General features: G+C 35.2%; 1 protein-coding gene across 1 annotated transcript in view; it reads left to right on the forward strand.

Moving 5' to 3' along the window:
- Positions 1-1,303: 1,303 nt before the first annotated feature.
- Positions 1,304-21,860, forward strand: part of LOC144443003 (serine/threonine-protein kinase ULK3-like) — a 51,820-nt gene continuing 31,263 nt past the window's right edge. The window contains exons 1-14 of the mRNA XM_078132376.1: positions 1,304-1,403; positions 2,868-3,008; positions 3,576-3,696; positions 3,964-4,068; positions 4,562-4,705; positions 5,508-5,590; positions 7,508-7,663; positions 9,360-9,465; positions 9,764-9,804; positions 10,581-10,968; positions 11,660-11,727; positions 12,111-12,186; positions 12,454-12,542; positions 13,013-13,073. Of these exons, the coding sequence (XP_077988502.1) occupies positions 1,305-1,403; positions 2,868-3,008; positions 3,576-3,696; positions 3,964-4,068; positions 4,562-4,705; positions 5,508-5,590; positions 7,508-7,663; positions 9,360-9,465; positions 9,764-9,804; positions 10,581-10,968; positions 11,660-11,727; positions 12,111-12,186; positions 12,454-12,542; positions 13,013-13,073 (1,678 nt within the window). The 5' untranslated portion in view covers position 1,304. The remainder of the gene's footprint in view (positions 1,404-2,867; positions 3,009-3,575; positions 3,697-3,963; positions 4,069-4,561; positions 4,706-5,507; positions 5,591-7,507; positions 7,664-9,359; positions 9,466-9,763; positions 9,805-10,580; positions 10,969-11,659; positions 11,728-12,110; positions 12,187-12,453; positions 12,543-13,012; positions 13,074-21,860) is intronic.

Consider the following 21,860-nt stretch of genomic DNA (forward strand, 5'->3'; position numbering starts at 1 on the left):
AGTTTACTAATGAGATGTGATGAAGATATACAATTTTAAGGAGATCATGATGCTGACTTGTGATTGATTCTATCCTGGGCTGCTTTGCTATACGGGAATTCGAAGTATTTGTACTGGCACACTAGGCTTCATATTAAACCAATTAAGAGAGTAATCAAAACAATTAAGACTAGATTAAGTTATCTATAATCTAAACACCAATTAGTAGCCTATTTAGCTAGGCTAAACACCCAAGATGGTATACAGTCGTCTAATACACGTATGATTCTTCACACAGATGGAGTGAAACTATAGTGCGCGCGTAGGCCAAGTTGATGTAGCTGCACCACGCACGTACGAGATCATTCCTCTCGCATGCTACTTTCTCTCTCTTTCTCCCACCTCCTCACAAATATTAGTAATTACCCGTTGAAATTAATGATACACAGGAAATGGATGAAATAGAGCATATCTCACATGAGTGAGTTCACATGTTGTCAAGGCAACGACAGTCATCCGGCAACGGTGCCGGCAGCAATTTTGAGTGTGCTCTGTGCAACTTATCATGAAGTTCAAAGTTCAAGTTCAAAAGCGTGCAATGCTGTACTTGTATGTTGTCTGGTATTATAGTACTGTCATAGTGTCTCTTTTACCAATGTTGAATCTGAGTTACCGTAAAAACACATAAACGGGGGGGGGGGGGGGGGCAAGAAGAAGCTGGCATTGAATCCCTGACCTAATTTACTACTATGTCATCGCAGACCAGTAGAAAGTGATCAGAGATGTCATGTATGCGCTGCGACAACGAGGGCTGACGGATGAAGGATGGACAAGGTACAATTTTCGTCGCAAACCAGAGCTGTTAATTCTTCCGCGACACTGCAGCACTGCGAAATAAAGCCACTTGTCTTGGAAGGTGCCGTAAAAGAGGCTATGGTTTACGACGATGATTTTTCGTAACTTGTAATCGCCACTTTCTGTTTTTCATTGATATGTAAAACTTCATAAAGATCGTAAAAACTGTAATTTAGGGACTGGTCAATTTCTTGACCCCTTCATATTCAAGGTCAGTTTACTTCAGATGCACTGAAGCTGTTGAAGGGACAACAGTCAGAATTGATATCTGTAGCATTCCATTTACGGGTAAGGCTATGCTTAGTTTAATTCATTTCAAAGATAACAATTTCAGGAGGAATTACTATTGGTTACTAAAGTACACATGCAAATACAAATCATGTGATGATGATGGGGCCGGCTGTGCATTTCTTTCTGCGTGAAGCGGCATATTCGCTTGAGGGCGCTGTTGCCAGTCAGCTGAGTTAAAAATGGCAGCTCCCGTGAGCTTGCCGAACCTGCATGGATTTGTTTTTACCGAAAAACTAGGAAGTGGAACGTATGCGACTGTGTATAAAGCATTTAGAAAGGTAACTGATTAATGCAGTTCTTTCTAATGTGACATTTATGTATAATCTCTCGTAATTTCGTATTTGTGACAAATCACTTGCGCATGACGATGACGTCATTGTTTCAATGTTTGTATTGGTTTCGATTTTTGAAACCTAGAAATAGTCATATTAAAACAAGATAAATATTAAGTAGACACAACACTTGACATGTATTATTGAGACTAATTACATACCTGCTTGGACTAAAGCGTCGAGACAAGTAGTACGTATAAATTCCTGGTCAAGCTAGTACAGACGACATTCGGCGATTCTGACGATGTCACTTTCCTTGTTAGAACGTGAAAATGAATATAGTCCGATTTAGTCCGTCCGCTGCCTGTCTGTCTGTCTGTCTGTCTGTCTGTCTGTCTGTCTGTCTGTCTGTCTGTCTGTTTTTCGACAGGTCTATCAGTGTACCTGTCAGTCTGTCTGTCACTGTCATCTATACTACCTGTGTGTGGAACAAATTCTAGTCCTGCTTGCAAACAGAGTACAGGACTCGATTCTGATAATGATATTAAATGTCCCAATGGGACGTCATTGAATCGAATCCGAGTTGCTCTGTCTGCAAGCAGGACTAATTTTAATTATGACACTACCTACCCATTGCTAACCAAAGTCCCAGTCTGACTCTCAGGCCCCGTCCACTGATATTATTAATTACAAGTATGTTGTGAAATGTTAAATGTACTTTTGTGTCAAACACCAAATTCAGGAGTTTTACAAAATAGTTGTCTTTATATTCATAAAATATTGTCTTTCAGTCAACAAGTTTATGTGATCAACACCCAAATTTAAGACTGTTTTACAACAGATTGTAGATTTTTCCGTGGTATAATTTTTCATTTGAAAGTATTTCTGTTATCAAAACTTTTTTAGATGCATATGTTGGCACCATTTTGCATTTTCAAGTACAGTTCATGTGAACACATGAATGTGTCTAATTTTCCATTTATTAATTAAAGTCACACAAGCTGAGATTATAGTTGTTTTTCTTTATCGAGTGAAAATACTTGCATAAACCTATTCTAGTATAATGTTAATATTGTAGCAATGTGCCCTCTAAATTTTGTTGTTGTGGGTCAAAATGATAAACACTGGGATTTCCTGTGAGTCACCACATAGTAAGATATAGGGGAACACCAAATCTTGGTGCGTCACAAGAAATTGTGTGCATCAGTTGTGAGTCAAATTGGCTTGAGGGCACACTATTGCAGCATGCCTTCTAGGACATTACAGTTACAAGTCTCCTGGCACTGTTAGAACAGTTGATATAGTGGGGATTTCATCGATATTGCAAATGGTGTATGCTTCAGTAGTAGAACACTACATTAGTACGGTTTAAATATGCAGCAAAATTTACACCTTGGAATGTATAAACTCAGCTTGTGCCCCTTTAATAATAATTTGTTGTAATTTGATTATCGATTTGATTATATTCAGAGTAACCAAAGAGAAGTAGTGGCAGTGAAATGTGTACTAAAAAGTAGTTTAAACAAGACATCAACAGAGAATCTACTCACAGAAATTGGTATTTTGAAGAAAATACGACATGATTACATTGTTCGGCTTAAAGATTTTCAAGTAGGTATAATATATTATATCTTATTTCATAATTTTTCTATTTTTTCCCTGGTTTTGTCCAGAGGTTCACTTGTAATGAATTTCTATGCAGAGCTCTCCCTGGACATGGAAACACACGGTGACCCTTTTTGTAACTCAGGAACAGCATCTTAGTATTCTTAATGGAATGTTTTCACAAAGAGTTACTGTACTCATAGATGGTTAAATGCTTTCTGTATTACCAGTTGACAACCAATGACAGAGCTTCCAGGACCTGGTAATTATTATTAAAATTACCATGAATATGCAAATAGCAGTGAAATGACATTAAAATCAAGATTAATATTTAAATTAGGTGATGAATATGCAAATAACAGTAAAATGTTATTCAAGTCAAGTTTAATATTTATGAATATGCAATTATAGTGAACAACTCTTTTGAGACTGACACCTTGAACAATTGACACAACATTTGATGGAAATGGGGTTCTAATAGACAGAAAAAATGAAAAAATAACCATGTTTAGGTAGCTTTCACTATGTAACTGTGATCATAAAAGTACTCATATATATTTTGTATGTATTCAGTGGGACAAAGACTATATCTACCTCATAATGGAGTACTGTAGTGGTGGTGATTTATCTAACTTCATTCGATGTAAGCGAGCTCTACCAGAAAAAGTCGTTAAGAGATTTCTTCAGCAGATAGGTAAGATTAGTTATGATTTGATACTTGTAAGTGAATTCCTGGATTTCTAATTGAACCCAAATATTTGCTTTCATGAATGAATGTTTCAGTTTCTCCTCCATATCTAGTGTGTAGTTTTATCACTGCTTCTATGTTCCCCAGGTGCATTCTTGTAATACCCCCCCCCCCCACACACACACACCTCAATCAAAATATGATAAGTCGACACAGAGCTAGCATAATTTGTAATATAAAACATAACTTATTATGTATTTATCCTGTCAACAGCTTCTGCATTGTTATTTCTACACCAAAAGAACATATCACATATGGATTTAAAACCACAAAATTTACTACTTTCTAGTGATTCGGATCCAGTTTTAAAACTTGCAGGTAAGTGCCTTGCTGCTTCATATTGAGTAACAATTTTTTTTATATACATGGTTAGTGAAAGTATGATTTAAACGAGGTAGCCGATACTATATTGTGTCGTATACGTATATTGCATGGACACCTGCCTGGCAAGTGTCTTAGATGTTTCTAGCTGAAACAATGGTAAGATAGCATTGTATGTTGAGGCATGTAATAATGACAACATGTACAACACATGTGTGTTTAATGTCACTCATTTTGAAGCCAGCCCAACTCTACATCTACAGTCAAACAAAGCATTAGACTAAGTCTTATAATGTAGTTTTATATATGAAATTTGATTCTATTACTAAACATATACATATAGTATGATTATTGTCTTATTTCTCTTGTACAAAGCCATCAATTCAAAAGAAGTCACATAGATATTTGTTTTCAAAATTAGATTGCTTACTTTGAGGAAACGATATGATCTAGCTTTGACCCCCAAATTTTTGTTCTCTTCTTTCTCCAGATTTTGGTTTTGCTACTCATTTCAAAGAAGATCTTATTTATCACAGTCTACGAGGTTCACCCTTGTACATGGCACCAGAAATTATCTGCCAACAAATATATGATGCATCTGTAGATCTGTGGTCTGTTGGGGTTATTCTGTATGGTAAGTCAAAAACACAAAGACATGTCCTGGCAGTCATACATACATACATACATACATACATACATACATACATACATACACACATACATACACACATACATACACACATACATACATACACACATACATACACACATACATACATACATATATACATTTATACATACATACAAACATACATACACATACACACATACACACACACACACACACACACACACACACACACACACACACACACACACACACACACACACACACACACATTTATACCAAAGATAAAGACAAGTTAAGCTTCCATTTACTCAAGTGTAGTTGCCTTCCATTCCTAGCTTGTACTTGTTTGTAACCAGGTCCCTGACACAATGTCTTAGTTGGCTGTGGTAGGAAGGTCAGTTATTACCATATTTGCTTGACTGCCACTATTACTATTAAAACATATAAATGAAGATATTGACAGCTTTCGCTACCTAGAGGAGTACACAACATTCCTTCAACTTCAACTTCAACTAGTTTTTATTTGTATATCTGTACTGTCAATCTTGTTGTTTTACTGAAATAAACTAAACTAACTTCAGAAAAGTCGGTTGTAGTCCTTGAACCCTTAGGTACAAGCTAGGGAGTGACTATTTGAAATTACACTTATTTTATGTGTTCCACCACTCACTATTAAGTACAACGAAACCAGGAGAGCATTACTAATTGAAATATAAAGAAAGGTTGCCTAAGGTTTGATAAAACTGAAATAGTGTATGACTTTGTGATTTGTGATTTGTGATTATTGTGGTGTTTTTTTTTTCAGAATGTTTATTTGGACAAGCTCCATTTGCATCAAGAACATTTGCTGAGCTCGAAGACAAAATTCGGGATTCCAAACCAATCACAGTAAGTAATGTGTAATTGACTAGAGTGGAAAGATAAGAAAGCAGAAGAACAATTATCAAACTTTCTTTTAGAGTTTTGATGTTCATTTACTTGTGAATGTCCAAAGATGTGTAATGTGTGGATTAGGCATTGCATTAAGTAAGGCTGAAAAAAACAAACTGTTTTGTACCGGTTACCTGACACACCTAGTTTTTCACTGTCAACCCTAAACTTATTTTTTGAGTATTTAAGAAAACAATAATAAAATCATGAAAATTGTGAAGTCTCATAAGAAATAGTGGATGCAGAAACTAACATAAACTTAAAAAGACAATAGAAAACTGTTCTTCCAATATGTAATGGCTACAACTGATGAGAAGAAACCAATAACACAGAGACCATAATGGAAAACATATCTACCTGAACTAGGCACTCACATATATAAAAAAAAAAGTCTACCTACCCAACCTATTCTAAAATTGAGCGTAATCAAAACCATTTTTATTTTAGGCCTAATGAGAATTGATATGTAAATACAAATTCAATCTATGAGAACCTATTTTCCAACCTGTTTACGTTTATCCTTGATATTGATGGAAAGAGCCATTAAAGTTTGGAAAAAATCAAATGAATAGTTTATTTCCTACATAAATAGTAAATAAATGAAACAATTTTTACAACACATAAAACTAACTTCTTGTCTGAAAATCAATTGCTGGAGATGCAATTTTAAATGTTCAGCTATTTTGCAGGTAAATCATTTTTTGTTCAGACAAATTTGAACGTCGGACAGTACAATATAGTTACTTTGGAATGGTAAATTGGAAATGAATGCAACTTTTCAATCCGTCTACTAAAAAACAATGATAGAGTTAATGTTTCTCTCTGAACTTGAAGAATAATATGTCTGTAATTTGATGGTAGTTGGTCTCCTTGGTCCCTTGTTCATGATGAGTGTCCTTTGTTTGATGTACATTGCTTCCTTTACTTTACGTTTTAACCAGTCCTGTTCTCTGGCTAAAATTTGAATGTATTTTTATTGTTGCAATATACATTGTATATGTCGATGTAAAAATACATTTTTAAACATGACATATTTCGTATACATTTTCATATTCACATTTCTTGCAAACCCGAATCTACTGAGATCTCAGTTTGATATCATCGCTATGTACAGAAATAAGTTTCAAACCCCTACCTATCGACCCTTGATTGTATAAATCTGATTTTCTTGAATGTTTGAGAGTAATAACTCTCATTGTTAAATATTTATCTAAAATAAGCTGTGTCATCTGATTTTCAGTCCCAACAAAGAAAGTTGTTTTGTGACCTTTGACCTCTGTTGATATGTCAAGATATACCAATTGAATTATCAGCATTGGATTTCGGAGTTCAGACAGACTGACTGACAGACTGACAGAGAGACAGACGGCCACAAACAAACATAAACTCAGACAATATGAAATGATGAATCAGTCAAAAAATATGTCTGTGTTTATCGAAAGATTGAGGAATTGTATATTTTATGATATTCTGTTGTCTACTACAGTTGATAATTTATTAAATGTCGAACACCAAAATGTCTCCCCTTTATCACAACAGTATAATCAAGAGTTTTTATATATAGACACCAGGCATAGACATATCAACATAATGTTATCTGCTGTGGAGGTCACTTGATGCAAATAACAAATCTGAATGCCACTTTTTAGTTGTGTGTGTGTGTGTGTGTGTGTGTGTGTGTGTGTGTGTGTGTGTGTGTGTGTGTGTGTGTGTGTGTGTGTGTGTGTGTGTGTGTGTGTGTGTGTGTGTGTGTGTGTGTGTGTGTGTGTGTGTGTGTGTGTGTGTGTGTGTGTGTGTGTGTGTCATCTGCATCATTCATGATATTACTTCTGGATAACAATTTGGGATAATCATATATAATATATTTGCCAACAGTTACCTAGAGGTATAGAGGTGTCTGAGTCCTGTAGGAATCTTCTACTCAGGTTATTACAAAGAGACCCAAGACAAAGGATATCTTTTGAAGATTTCTTCAATCATTCATTCATCGACTTAGAACACATGCCTTCAGAGAAGAGTCTGGACAAGGGAGTAAGTGACAGTATAAGAAGTAAAGCACAGGAAATTCATTTAAATTGAAAATTATTTCAATTTATTTACAACAATTAATGATTCATTTGATTCTGCCTTAAAATTCCGTGTTTCAATCCCAAGTTCTCACATCAAAATGTTAAAACAGCAGCCTAACATGAAAAAATATAGATACATACTGTTTTGTTTTTGAAGAACTATGGCAGGATGTTTAGAAAGTTTTATTTAAGAAGCGGCAAGATAATTGATAGAGATGAGATACACAAAGTGTCACTTCATTGATAGTTTTCATTAATAGTTCTTTAAATTGGTTTAAGTAGTGTCTCCCGGATGTCAGCTGCACTGTGACAAGTCTATATATAAGCATTTATTGCAAGAGTGGGTGACAGTATGTCTACAAACATCCACATATTTGTAAGTTTTTGTTTGGTTCAGTGTAAACCCATCAAAATAGCAACATAGTCAGTGACCTTGAGTGCCAGTCTTCTTAGTTTAGAAGTTTATTTATTTCCTAAAGGTCTTTTCTATTTTGTTAGTTTAGAAGTTTATTTATTTCCTAAATGTCTTTTCTTTTGTGTAATATTCAATATACAAAATATGTAAATATGTAAAATTCAATATACAATGTAATATACAAAAGATCAAATAGAAACTAAAAAAAATGTTGTGAACTTTCAAATACTAAGGCATCAAGACTGTATGATCATGAATTAACAGCATCAACAGATACTTTTTTTTTTTTTTTATAACTGACTAACTGAGCAATGATTTGTATAAGTTATGACGAGAAGCATAAAAATACAAATAAATAGGATCAAGGTTATATGGATGCCAAATGTTGTGTACTTTCAATAAACAGTGACATTTATAAACATTGACATTTATAAACTTTGATGTCATACTTAAGAGGTAATAATTCTGAGGTCACCAAAGGTTGTATTTCTGATGTCATCAGAGGTCATTTGAGGTCACCCACTGTAAATTTGCATTTGGTCAGTTAAAGCTGGCACAAGCTGAGTTTATAAGGTTTTTATTCGAGTGAAAATACTTACGTAATAACCTCAATTAAACTATTTTGAAATGATTTTAATGTCGATGGATGCTGTCTGTAACATTATGATTTTCTGGCATTGTTGAAATTGGTTGTATAGTAGGGATTTCTTGAACATTTTTGATGTGTACGATAAATTATGTCATCGGATCATTTATAAATTATATCTTGATAACATGTTTGAGTTCAGTTAATTGCAAATGGTGGCTAAATGTGCTCCAGTAAGTACAATACTGTGAGTACCCTATAAGTATGCAGTATAAACTAAGCCCAAACAGGTATAAATTCAGTTTGTTCCCCATTTACCTGGACTCAAAGTGTTTTAATTCTCATGATGGAGATGATGAGATACTGGTAATAACTGTGAAAGTTTTTAATATGATTTTAAGAATGTACATTACAATATGTACCTTATTAGAAAACTTTTCATTGTAATTGCTGGTATGAATTAGAACACTCTACATACAAATCCACAAGTATTAAACTTGAATGCACACAGCGCCCCCTATAGTTTAGTAAGGTTTAGTGTAGGAAGGAAATGGTAGGATAGATACAAGTCTATACACAAAGAAGATGATATTAGGGAATACTATCTAAGTAGTCCCCTGTGTTGTCCAATAATGTCCAATGATTTCTATTTCACAGAAGACCCTGGTAGCCCAGGCAATTATGAAGGACCAGCAAAATGAGTGGAAGACAGCCATCACTCTGTATTGTAAAGCACTGGAATATCTTGTCCCTTCTGTTGCATGTAAGTGTGGTCATGGTTTCAACAAATCTGATTAAAATCCGATGTAGAGTACATGGCATGATTTCTTTTTTGGCCGTTACGTTTACTGTAGTTTGTTCTCTTGTGACTGCTCGTTACATACATCTGGCACAAAAGCACTGGTCTCCTGGGCAAACTTTTCTCAAATGTGACTGCTCAGTCATGCCAAACCATATTAAAATTATTACACAAATGTGATATCTTTGTATGTTTGACAATGTTGTAAAGTCTTAGAATTAATTGTTTCATATATTGTCATCTGTTTTGGTTTTATTTGTAGATGTGAAAGACAGGCATAGCAAAGAAGCGCTACGAACAAAGGTGAGATCATTTTCCAAAAAAATGGGGAACTTCCACAGTTATATTTGTCTGTTTATTTTCATTTCTTGTACATTATTAAGACTGTCATACTAATAATCAAACCTTAGACCATCTATTGTACTATTTACAACATCTTTGAGATGTTTTGGAATGAGTTTTATAAAAAAACAAACTTTAAAGTGTTTCTAGTCTTGAGCCTGAAACAAACCATAAGCCACATTTGAAATACCATCTACTCCAAGATGTACAATTATCTATAATTGATGGCAAACGGACATGTGTATTTCATGAAGATGATAAAACAACAAAGTATCATTTCTCATGTATACATTATGAATGGAATTTAACTATCACATATCTTGTACTAAGACCTCGGATCTTCTCTTTGGGGGTTGCAGAATAAAGCTGAGTACCGCTGTCTTTCAATCTAGCCCCCTCAGTGGCATTCTTCAGTTGCTTTTAAAATAAGCAGGTTAGCCCGAGGGTCAAGCAGCTAGACTATAAATAGAATATGAAATCACGAGAGAAAGAGATAAACTAGAAACGGATTGTAATAATGGATTGAATTACAGAGAAGTAATTGATATAAATTACTCTTAAAATGGAGGGAAATTTAATATTTATGAAAGTTATAATTGAAAGTCATCACATGTGAAAAAAGACTTGCTAGAGAAGAACCTGAAGGCTTTTTCCTTGGACACCTGTGCAAAACAACTGCTCACAACTTTTGTATTGTCAAAATGAAGATGTACAGTATCATGTATTTATCTTGGCAGATATGCGAGTACATGAACAGGGCAGAGGAGCTGAAGAGTTCATTCAAACCAAAACGGCGTGAGAACCGAAAACGACATCCACCTAATGATGGCTGGGTTCAAAGTGATGGCAAAAAGTACCAAACAGATAAAGACAAGATAAACAACAGTGAAGATGATACCATCAAAAGACAAAACAGTACAGACAGTAATGAGACGGTTGAGATGAATGGAGCTGTCAGTATGGGCGCTGTTAATGAGACAGCAGTAGCAAGTACAAGTAGTGTCAGATTTACTAGTGGTCATGGTCAAGGTCATGGTCATGATCATAGTCGTGGTCCCAGTCGTCAGATTTCACGTGTTTCGTCTGCACTGTCATTCTCAGAACCATCACTCATACCAGATTTAAGTAAGTTAATGACAGGCAACAGAACAGTTTGTACATTTCAAAATGAATTAAAGGGGCACAGCTAGGCTCATTTTATTTCTGAATTTCTTAGGCTTAGCAAATACATAAATTCATTTTATTATTAAAAGCAGTCCTGCATCACAAAGCCTCTCCAAATTACTGAAAATTGGCAAATTTGGCATTAAGAGGCTTGCTGTACCAAACAACCGTGAAGCAAGTAGTTGAAATATGGACAGTGACTATGCCCTCTTGTGGCTGTCTAAGAATATCTTTCTTTTCTTCATCTATTTCGGTGACCGATTTTACAGCCATTTCACACATAGGGTGCCCTAGATTTGGCAAATTGTGGGCTAAAATTTTGCGAATGGTTGCTGGTCATATGGCCATGCATGACGCTGTGAACAAAATGTGTATAAAAGTAATTAGGCATGCTTTGACTACTGGTAATCACTAATGAAACATTGCAACAAGAACACAGAAAATGAGCAGTAGCTTCAAGTCTGCCATACATCTTTAATATCCAACTATTCTGGCTCTCAATTCTGGCCCAATAGTGGCTTGCAAACAGCACTCCTAGTGGCAAAGCCATGAAATCTTTTATCTTTCCAAAAACCGGAATATGGCTGGCGTGTGAGCCCCATTTATTGAAAAAAATCTTACATTGTCATCCTGTTTTCTTCTGTCTTTCCAGAGGAGTTGTATAGGGGGAGTGGCATGATTCTAGATGGCATACAGAAAATAGAAATTGCAGAGAAAAGGGTAGGTACATGTACTTGTATTGTCATGGTTACAATTACCAGTGAGCTAAGAGTTATTTCATGGATGGTCCTAGAACAAAATATTTGGGTGATTAGCTATTTTTGAACATTCATAAAATAATGGGTGCAACAGAGAGGAATACAGTTGGGTGACCAAACAATGATCAACCCAACAACTAATTTTATACAGCAACTTGTTCTGATTTCAGTATTAATAAATTTAACCAAACATAACTAGATATGACATCCTAACAACTAACATTGTCATACCTGACAACTAATTGGCAACAATATTGACCTGTAATAGATTTTTCATTGTTTTCAATGCATATGTATGTAAATTTAAAAACTAATTTGTGTGTTTTGCTTGTACTCTCATTATAGGAAGAAGAAGAACAGTTTGAGGGCGCTCTTCAGATGTATGAGGATGCACTGGAGGTCCTCTTACCAGCTCTGTCAGGTATGATGAAAAATTAAGTAAAAAATTTGAGCCAAAAAAAAAATGGTGATCAAAAGCACAACTCTGTAGGTTTCAAAAACTACTTTAAAACACAACAATGATGTTGGTTGTAAGTTGGTATCAGTACGATAGACTTTTACAAGAAAGTGACACAAACAATATTTTACATAAAAATATGCAATATCTGCCAAATGTCTGTTTCCAGTGATAAATCAACTGCCAACAAACATCTTATGTACTTGTGTATACTTTTTTTTTAAAACTCAGCTGAACCTAAGAGTACTAGACGAAATATGTTATACATAGAGATTCAGAGATACATGGCTCAGGCAGAAGCTATCAGTAAATATGTACAGGTGAGTTTTTACCTTAGTTTTGATGTAAAGGTTTTTTAAACCCTGTCAATGGAATGTGGTAAAACTTGCATACATTTCTGAGCTTAAGTCCTTCTACTTTAATTATGGTGGGGAACTGGAGTAAAAACATTATGTGCTGAAATAGCATTTATCTACTTTATACCACCATGAACAAAATAACTAGCATTACAGTTGAAGTAGTGATCCCTGGTTGATAACCTTTGGAACTCGGATAATTCATTCATTCATTCATTCATTCATTCATTCATTCACTCATTCATTCATTCATTCATTCACTCACGTATTCATTCACTTCTTCACTCACTCGCTCATTCATTCATACTGAAATACTTGTCAGTGTCATAATACAGGCAGTGAAAACTGGATTTACAAAAGGAATACCATAGAATAGTAATAGTAATTGCAAAGTTTTCATAAAATTTACTATGGTTTTATACTGTCATTTACAGATGTCTAAAATTCCTGTCAAGCAAATTTCAATGGAAGAAAGTGTTAGAGAAGATACAGGAAGTGAGTACATGTATATAGTTGCACAGACAACAGGTATAGTGTGTGTGTGTGTGTGTGTGTGTGTGTGTGTGTGTGTGTGTGTGTGTGTGTGTGTGTGTGTGTGTGTGTGTTCGTGCGTGCGTGTGTGTGTGTGTGTGTATGTGTGTCTGTGTGTATACATGCATGTGTGTGTGCAAGTCTACACGATGTAGAGGATTTGTAATATAGCGCTAGATAGTGCAAAGTTTGCAGGAACGGAGTACACACAAGACTTAAAAAGCTGAGCGTGCATTCTTTCTATAGTATGTGATTGAAAAAGGTGAAGATCATTGTGTAAAAGTCTACATGACATGCAGGTGCAGCAGTGATGTATCAGTTCAGTCATTGCTAATTGACACAAAGCTTGTTTTCAGTAATGGTAGACAATTGAACTTCGAGAGGTATTGCAAGCAACACATTGCCAGGAGGCATGCACTTGTTACTGTTGTTTCACTCAAAAGTGTTTTGAACTTGTTTTTCACAAGACCTTACAATACATTAACGGTACAAGTCAGGGTCTTTATCTGTAAGATCACTTATTTTTCACACTCACTACTGCTCTGTTGTTGACACTTGTACGGTTATATTTGACTGGCCATGTATTCTCAGAGAAAACTCAGCGAGTGACAAAAACAGCTTTGTTATTTTGGTGGTGGGTATCATTTACATGTAACTGGTCTGAATGCTGTCCTTGAGAGACACAAGGCTTTTAGAGTAAAGAGTGAGATGAAAACATGTAGTCTAGTCTTGTTTGTAGTACAAAGTGACTGGTTTGAACCAGGGTCTTATTTCAAGAGTATGTTGAAGTGTTTACTTTCTGTAGAGGTTAAGGCATCTGTTGTGAAGGAGTTTAGGTGCACTTTACAGAGAAGCAAATTTCAGGTTGCTCTTTAAAGATGTGAAACCCTGTGCTCAAACCCACACAAGCCGTCAGTGGACTCTCGATCTCAGCCATTTCAGTCAATGTTCCCTTACACAGAGTTTGATATTTAAATTATGAACGTCTGAATTCATTATTATGGTTGTTTGAAGTTTGAATTGTATACTTATAGACACCATTCATTTCATTTTGAGCAAGGTTTTACTGTACAAATAAGTAAACAATGGTGGCATAGGCAGTTAAAACTAAAAAAATTCAATGAAAATGTTTGGAAAAATGAAACTTTGGTGTCAAATGATCATACATGTATAACAGTTTTGCAATTACTTATTTTTCACAGAAAGTGAAAATGTTAAAATTAGTGACTACAGTTTGAGTGTATGTTGTTGCAGAATGGGAGAAGTAATCTAAGACTTGTGTTTTGAGTTTTCGTTAAGAAAGATTGGGGAAAAACATAACTGTAAAGGGGTTGCAGTACAGTAGATTGTCAACTGAGAAACAGTTATTTGTGAAGGCAAATGTTTCAGGTTGGGTTTTGCTCCTGTAGACTAAAAGTTAATGGAATTTGGCAAGAAAATGATGAAGCCTTAATTTTTAATATCAAATAACATAGTGATGATAGAGCCTATAATAAGAGTAATCATATGATTTGGATAGCTGTCCATCAAATGAAGTATACTGCATTTATAGAACCAGGCTGGGATTAAGTTGTATCAGTAAATAGACTTTATGCTTGACTGATCACATCCACATTAATTACTGTTCAAACTCCACGTGAAAGAGTACTGAGTGAAGTGTCCTTACATTGCTTGCTTTTCCTTTTGTGTGTGTTTTTAATAGAAATGTATAGAACTAGTTCAATGTTAGAGGTGGTGAACTCAGTAAACAAGTTCATACAAGGTGACCAAAATGGCTGGTTTGAACAGTAATTAGAATAACTGAACTCTAAGGTTCAGTAGTGCTGTAGTTATGACAAGTGTCTGTCGGGCTGGCTGACTGACTGTCTGTCTGTCTGTCTGTCCTTTGGCAAGATTTGAATCGCAATTGTGCCCCAGTCAACCCAGCTGTATAATTGGGGACCTGGTAGGATAGCGGTTGCAATTCAATGCTTTAATCCTATGTGCTTATAGAGGCTGCAATGAATTGTATGCTCTGCAGGGAGTTAAAGTAGGGCTGTTGCGTCGCTATAGATCCATGCCAGGGATAATAATTGTTAAGTGTTTGGAGCACAGTGTGGGAACTTCCCAAAGCACTATATAAAATCTAATATTATTATTATTGTTATGAACTATGCATAGGAAATTTTTCACAAATTTGAGAGTATGTAACACACATATAATTTGAGTGAGTATTTTAAAAACTAAGTAGATGCAATGGTTATATTAATTATACACTAAAGTGGCACTAGCTGCACTTGGAACATGTTTTTTTTTAAAAACTGTTTTGTTAGACGTAATTACTTATGACATCGTATACACTACACAGCATTGAATCCTCTGTGGGTTAACACACTTTTATAGCTGTACAGCACAGATAATATGGTACATAAATCCCAAAAAGTTGATTTTTGGTCTGCACCCTAAAATCAACACCTCAATACACTTACACTATCAACTACATATGGATCAAATCCACCCGTAATTATAATGTACAATGTCTCTAATTATTGATATTTTTTTTTTACAATTTTCGGTGAATTAACTAAATATATAATCAAGTTACAGCTAATGCAGCTTCAAGGTAAAAATGACGGCAGTGTAAAGGCCTTTGAAGACAGAATGGAAAATTCATAAGGGAGGTCGAAAATTGTAGGAAGAAAAAACTAAATCCCTGGATTAATTCAGTTGACTGTAAACTAAGGCAGGCTAATTAACAAAGACAACATTCTTTTATGAGCTTTATTTGGTTATGGAGTTTGTCCTTAAGTGAATTTTGGAAGTCAATCAAGTCACGTTTTTGCAATGTTCTGATAGTTGACTACGTGCTTCTGCCCACAAAACCTAAGCAATGGCATGCTGAGATAAAAATCATGAACAATAAATCCACTGAAAAAAGAATAACAGCAGAAATCAGTCGTCCTAAAAATTCCCAAGGTAATGTTTTTCCTCTGTGAGAAATAAGTAGTTTTCATGATAAAGAGTGAGATTTTGACAGGTTTTAGCTCATTTTTTAAATGTAATATGAAAAAATTGTCCTATAATTCAAGTAGAATGAAGGTGCTACCTGGTAAAGATGGACTAAGAAATGTGGAGACAGGAGGTCAAAGGTTACATCAACAGTTCATGTGTAACAAATGAGACAATTTTGTTGTACCTTGTTGAATATTTTCCACTTAATATTGATAGTATATATTATTCTGTCAAAAATTACAGTACAGTCTATTGGAAAGCCATGTCAGTTTTATCCCATTTCCTCTGTTACTTGGATTTCCCAACTTCAACTAAAACATTGAGTCAAGGTTTTGAACTTTTATGAACAGCAATACTCTCAAACAGTGTTAGTATCAACCTAGTGGGTTTGTTGTGATATCAAATCTGAAAACAGGACCTCGTTACATGTATATAAGTGTGCATACTCATTTGCATGAGTGTGTACAGTGTTCTAAATGGCCATACTTTCATGACTAAAACAAAGAGAAAGTGCACCAGAAAACATTGTGATTGTGAACATGAGTACGAATACCTTGAGTACCCCGACTGACACTCGTGTATCACAGGGTTCTGTTATTATATAGTCTAGTGCTATCCTTTATCAAATCTCAAGATTATTCAATACCACGTTGGCATCCAGACTAGCTGTTACATCATGTGTTCACGTGATTGCGTGCACCCAGATTGCTTGCATCCTCATTTGCATACAGGTATTGAATTTTTGGTATTGCGCTGCAGTGCAATCTCCAATAGTATGTGTATGCACAGATGCAAATCATCACTAAGAAACACCGTAACATAATTATGTAGGAATGATACTCAAATGTACTGAAAAAAAATCTGTAATCGTCTACTGCAAGATGTCTGGTTTACCTACCTTGAATAGTGTTTCATGTAGTATTTATTTGCTACATGTCCATGTTAAAGACTTCATTGTAAAAGGTTGTATGCAATTAGAAATACATTCCCTGACCCTGTCAGGAAAATAATAACACTCAAAGTAAATACAAAATAATCACCAAAGTCCTTGCTTAATCAAAAACGTCTGTTTGCACATTTTGTGCTATCTTCAAAGTTTGTAAATTTTGTGTGTGCAAGATTTACCACACAGCATTTACAACAGAAAGTGAAATGCAAGGAAATTGTAATCCCATTAATTCAAAGACCAGAAATGCATGGAAAAGGTCACACATATTGTTAAGTCTTAAATTATGAGTATGCTGTAATATATTAGTATCACAAGTCATCAGTTGATAGCTAATCTAAATAAGAGCTGACAAAGTGAACGCATATGACACATTTAGTTGTAGAATTCACTCAAAATACATCGAAAAAAAATTAAATCACTCAACTCATTCACAATTATATGATATACTCTGGGGAAAACCTATCTAGTTGTCAACCTATACTTAGAAATGTGTCGGAGATTTAACACTGAAGGGGTCTCGCAGCCTGACAGCAAATTGGACTGGAAAAAAAAAAACGAGTTTAGAATTAAAGAAGTAATGTTAGTGGCCCTGAGGTGTGATTCAGCCAATATGTACTGTTTTTCGAGTCGGTTTTCCGTGGCAGGTGTGTGTTCTGACAAGATTTTGCAATTCAAGTCTGCGAGACGAGATGAAGTATAAACAACTATAATTAAATTTCAACCTCCAAATCAATGTAATAAATTTACAGCGCTTGTTTTAGTTGTTTTAGCTCTAATCCGATGGGCTTTTCCTTTCATTTACTAACCTCCGGCAGTTTGAAAATCCTATTTTCAATATTGGCCATGTCAAGGGAGAGCCAGGGGCTTCTAAACACATCAATAGTAATAGTGGAAAGACTGAGTGTGGTCATGCTAGTTGTTGTGTGTAGTATTATTGCAATGTATTGATCTCTTGGCTAGAATTACAAAACGGGACTGTAAGAAACTCATAACAAGCTGTTGTGTGTAATGCATCTTATTCAGTGCTACAATGATGAAAGCTCATCTGTGCAAACATTCAGTCTCTCTGTTCATAAATTTAACTTCATGTTGCAGCAAGAAGCTCATCAAAGCATTGGCCAGGAATCTACTGTAGCTTAAATCAGTTTCTGAAGTCACAACACTTGCAGACAATTATTCCAAATTTTCGGAAGTTGTTTTTAGCACAAGTGAACTCTGAGGTTCAGTAGTGATAGAGAAGTAGTAAAATACATGTCTGTCTGTCTGTCTGTCTGTCTGTCTGTCTGTCTGGTTTCTGTCTACCGGTCTATGACCAAAATCATGGTACTAGGAAAATAGGAACGTTATGGAAGTTTTACCAGATTTACCTTTTCCTATTGCCAGGGTTTCCAAAACCTCAACAAAAACAGGTATTGATCCAGCAGACTTAGAAACTCAAAACTAGCTGTTAAAGCAGCCTTGTAATGGGTTTCTAATTTTAACTTGTATTCTCTTATCATGTATATTGATGTGTCATACTCAGTTTCATCTACATCTATACTACCTTATTTGTGAAATGGCCATCAGTGTTTTGTTATGGTATTAAAAGCCAAGGAACACGAATATGATAGGGTTGACAGTTTTCTAATCTGTTAACTTTCAAAGAAACTGGTGGAAAGCCATATCAGTTACTAGCTCACGGGTAACTTTTACCTTCTAATCACCCACCACAAAGTCACTGTGTGTGTGTGTGTGTGGATTCTTTATATTCACTTTCTATGTTTTGATAGCCTCTGTCCGTCAGTTGATTGTTTATGAGTCAGCCCTATTATGCACCATTTAGCAAAGTGGCTGGTGGTATATCTCTTTGTATCTCTGTCTGTCTCTGTCTCTGTATGTATGTATGTATGTATGTGTGTGTGTATGTATGTATGTATGTATGTATGTATGTATGCATGCATGTACGTATTTGTATGTATGTATGTATGTATGTATGTATGTATGTATGTATGTATGTATGTGTGTATGTGTGTATGTATGTATGTATGTATGTATGTATGTATGTATGTATGCATGCATGTACGTATTTGTATGTATGTATGTATGTATGTATGTATGTATGTATGTATGTATGTATGTGTGTATGTGTGTATATGTATGTATGTATGTATGTATGTATGTATGTATGTATGTATGTATGTATGTATGTATGTGTATATGTATGTATGTATGTATGTATGTATGTATGTATGTAGGTAGGTATGTATGTATGTATGTATGTATGTGTATGTACAATGTCTTCTGTCACTGTCTGTCTCTGCATCCGTCTGTCTGTCTCTTTGCTTGCATCCATACATGTACATCTGTCTGTCTCTGCAGCCATTCATCTGTCTGTCTGTCTGTCTGTCTGTCTGTCTGTCTGTCTGTCTGTCTGTCTGTCTGTCTATCTGTCTGTGTCTGTCTGTTTCTGCATCCATCCATCCATCTATCTAGCTGTGTATCTTTCCATGTACCTGTCTGCCTCTGTGTCATACTGGTACAATTATTATTTTTCAATGAAACATTAAATATCTTGTAAGTGATGTCATAAACCAATGTACATGTATATGAAAAACTATCACCAGGAGGTCTCTTGTAGGATCCCCAAAGATTTACTTGTGCAATGGAGATATGTTTTACGTGTTGTTGAAATTGTGTTTTCACACTTATCCAGATTAAAAGTATTGAATTTCTTGTTTGGTGTCTGGATAGGATTTAAAGATTTCACAAACTGTGGTAGTTCTTAGTCCCTCAAGACATGTAAGAAATTAAATCTTTACTGTTAAGATAGAAAGTGCCTTTGGGAAACTAATCTCCCTGAAAATTAAAGTTCTTATCTCCAAACTTTGCCATGTGAAATCTTGTTTCTGGTCTTGTTTTGACCTGGATGTAAAATTCTTCAACGTTTTCCATTATTTTGTTCAAGTAAACTTGAATCCTCTCTCATTTAAAATCAAGAAAAAAAAAAACAGGTGTCACCGTACAAAATTTTGAAATAGAGGTCAAATTGATATAAAAAATTAAGACATTTTAGGAACAAACATGGCCGACGATTACTATGGAAAAAATGAAAGTATATCGCTGTCCTTGAAAACGAGATGATGAAACCCCAAATAATTCTTGTATTATTTGAAAAGGACCAGGAACAAGCTTTCAAATGGTGAAGTTTGGAAAGAGTTGAATGACTTTAATTTCATGAAAATTAGTGTTCAAGGAACATTCTACCTTGGAAAATTTGTTTCCCATGTGTTCCTATAAGAAATAAGAAAATATCAAAAGATCGATAAAAAGCTATTTCAAAAGCTGACTGAGAAATATCGATTGAAAGGAAAAGGAGAGATTCAACCTGATCAGAATTTGGAAGATAGTTATCCATATTTCTCACAAAATGTGACTGTAAGTACTAACAAAGAAATTTACATTATTTTTGGAGCCAGATTTGACCTTTGGTTGACCTTGAGTGATGTCATACCTAAATGTCAAAATGAACTTGACCTGGCTCAAATTACTGACTAACTGTTCTCAAATCAAAACAGAAAAACATCTGTGAAATGAAAAGAATTATGCAATATTTACTGAAAGAGACCGTTGCCATGGTAACAAGGTTTTGTAACAGCATCCTGCTCTAAAATTATGCATGTGTTATTCTAGAGAAAGGTAGAGATTATGAAATTTAGGGTTGTACCAAATCACCCATGTCTCAGTTACCAGAGTCCTAACACCTTAGCAACAGCACTGGCATTAACCTGAACTCAACTAAACAGCCCTTTGTACATGTATGTCTTAGTAAGACTCTATTGTGATAGCTATGACACATAGGGATAGATTTTAGACTAAGTCTAACTGTTACAGGCGCCATACCTGACAGTATCCGTCATGTATATTGACATGATCATGTCCGCTACCGGATACCACAAAATTTATTAGTTTGTCATCAAAGTAATTCAAGGTTGATCTAACTACTTACCATTCCCATACCGGTTGCCATGGAAACCATTATACTATATAATGGGTTGGATAGATGATAGAGTATTGAAGCTCAGGCAACCAGAAAATGAACAAGCAGTTTAGTCATACTTTCATGCCTCTTCACAAAGGCGACATGCATAGTTACCGTTGTCATGGAGACAAGGTCGTCATGAAGGTCATCCTTAATTAATGAGGAGTCTAGCTCTATTAGACTTCTCTAGTTAGAATTCCTAAAGACCGATCATCTCATTTTAAAATTGAAAGTTTCTTTTTAGAAACAGCTTTTACTATTTACAGCTGCCATCCGTGTGTTGTGTTTTAAAGAGCTGAAGGTATTCACAAACACTTTGGCCTTTCACTAGTTCGCACAATAGTCAGTGATTTAGCAGTAATGCGTCTACTATTAACCCGGTAACCCAGTGTACATCAAGACCAAATTACCCACTTTGAAATCTCACTTCACAGCCGGCTGATGATAAGAAGTAAATGGTTTATATTCACAACACTGTCTCAGATACCCATCATCAGTATGTTTATCATTCTTCAAATACCTAGTAACCCGTTTTACTATTAAAAACTTTGCTCACAGGTGAATTCATGGTCGTATCTTTTTATTTTTGGAATTCCACTGTATTGAATAATACTGGAATCTGTGCATGACGATGACATGGTAAGCTATGTGGCGTGATGAGTGTGGTTAACGCCATACTAGCTGTAACTGGAGTATTCTTTTTTCAATCATGCAACCAACATTACGTACATTGCAAATTGTTATGACTAATTAGATATTATGTTAATTATGGATAATTGTATACCAGAAGAAG

Source organism: Glandiceps talaboti, chromosome 12 (genome assembly GCF_964340395.1).
Source record: "Glandiceps talaboti chromosome 12, keGlaTala1.1, whole genome shotgun sequence".
In the NCBI taxonomy this organism is placed as follows: domain Eukaryota; kingdom Metazoa; phylum Hemichordata; class Enteropneusta; family Spengelidae; genus Glandiceps; species Glandiceps talaboti.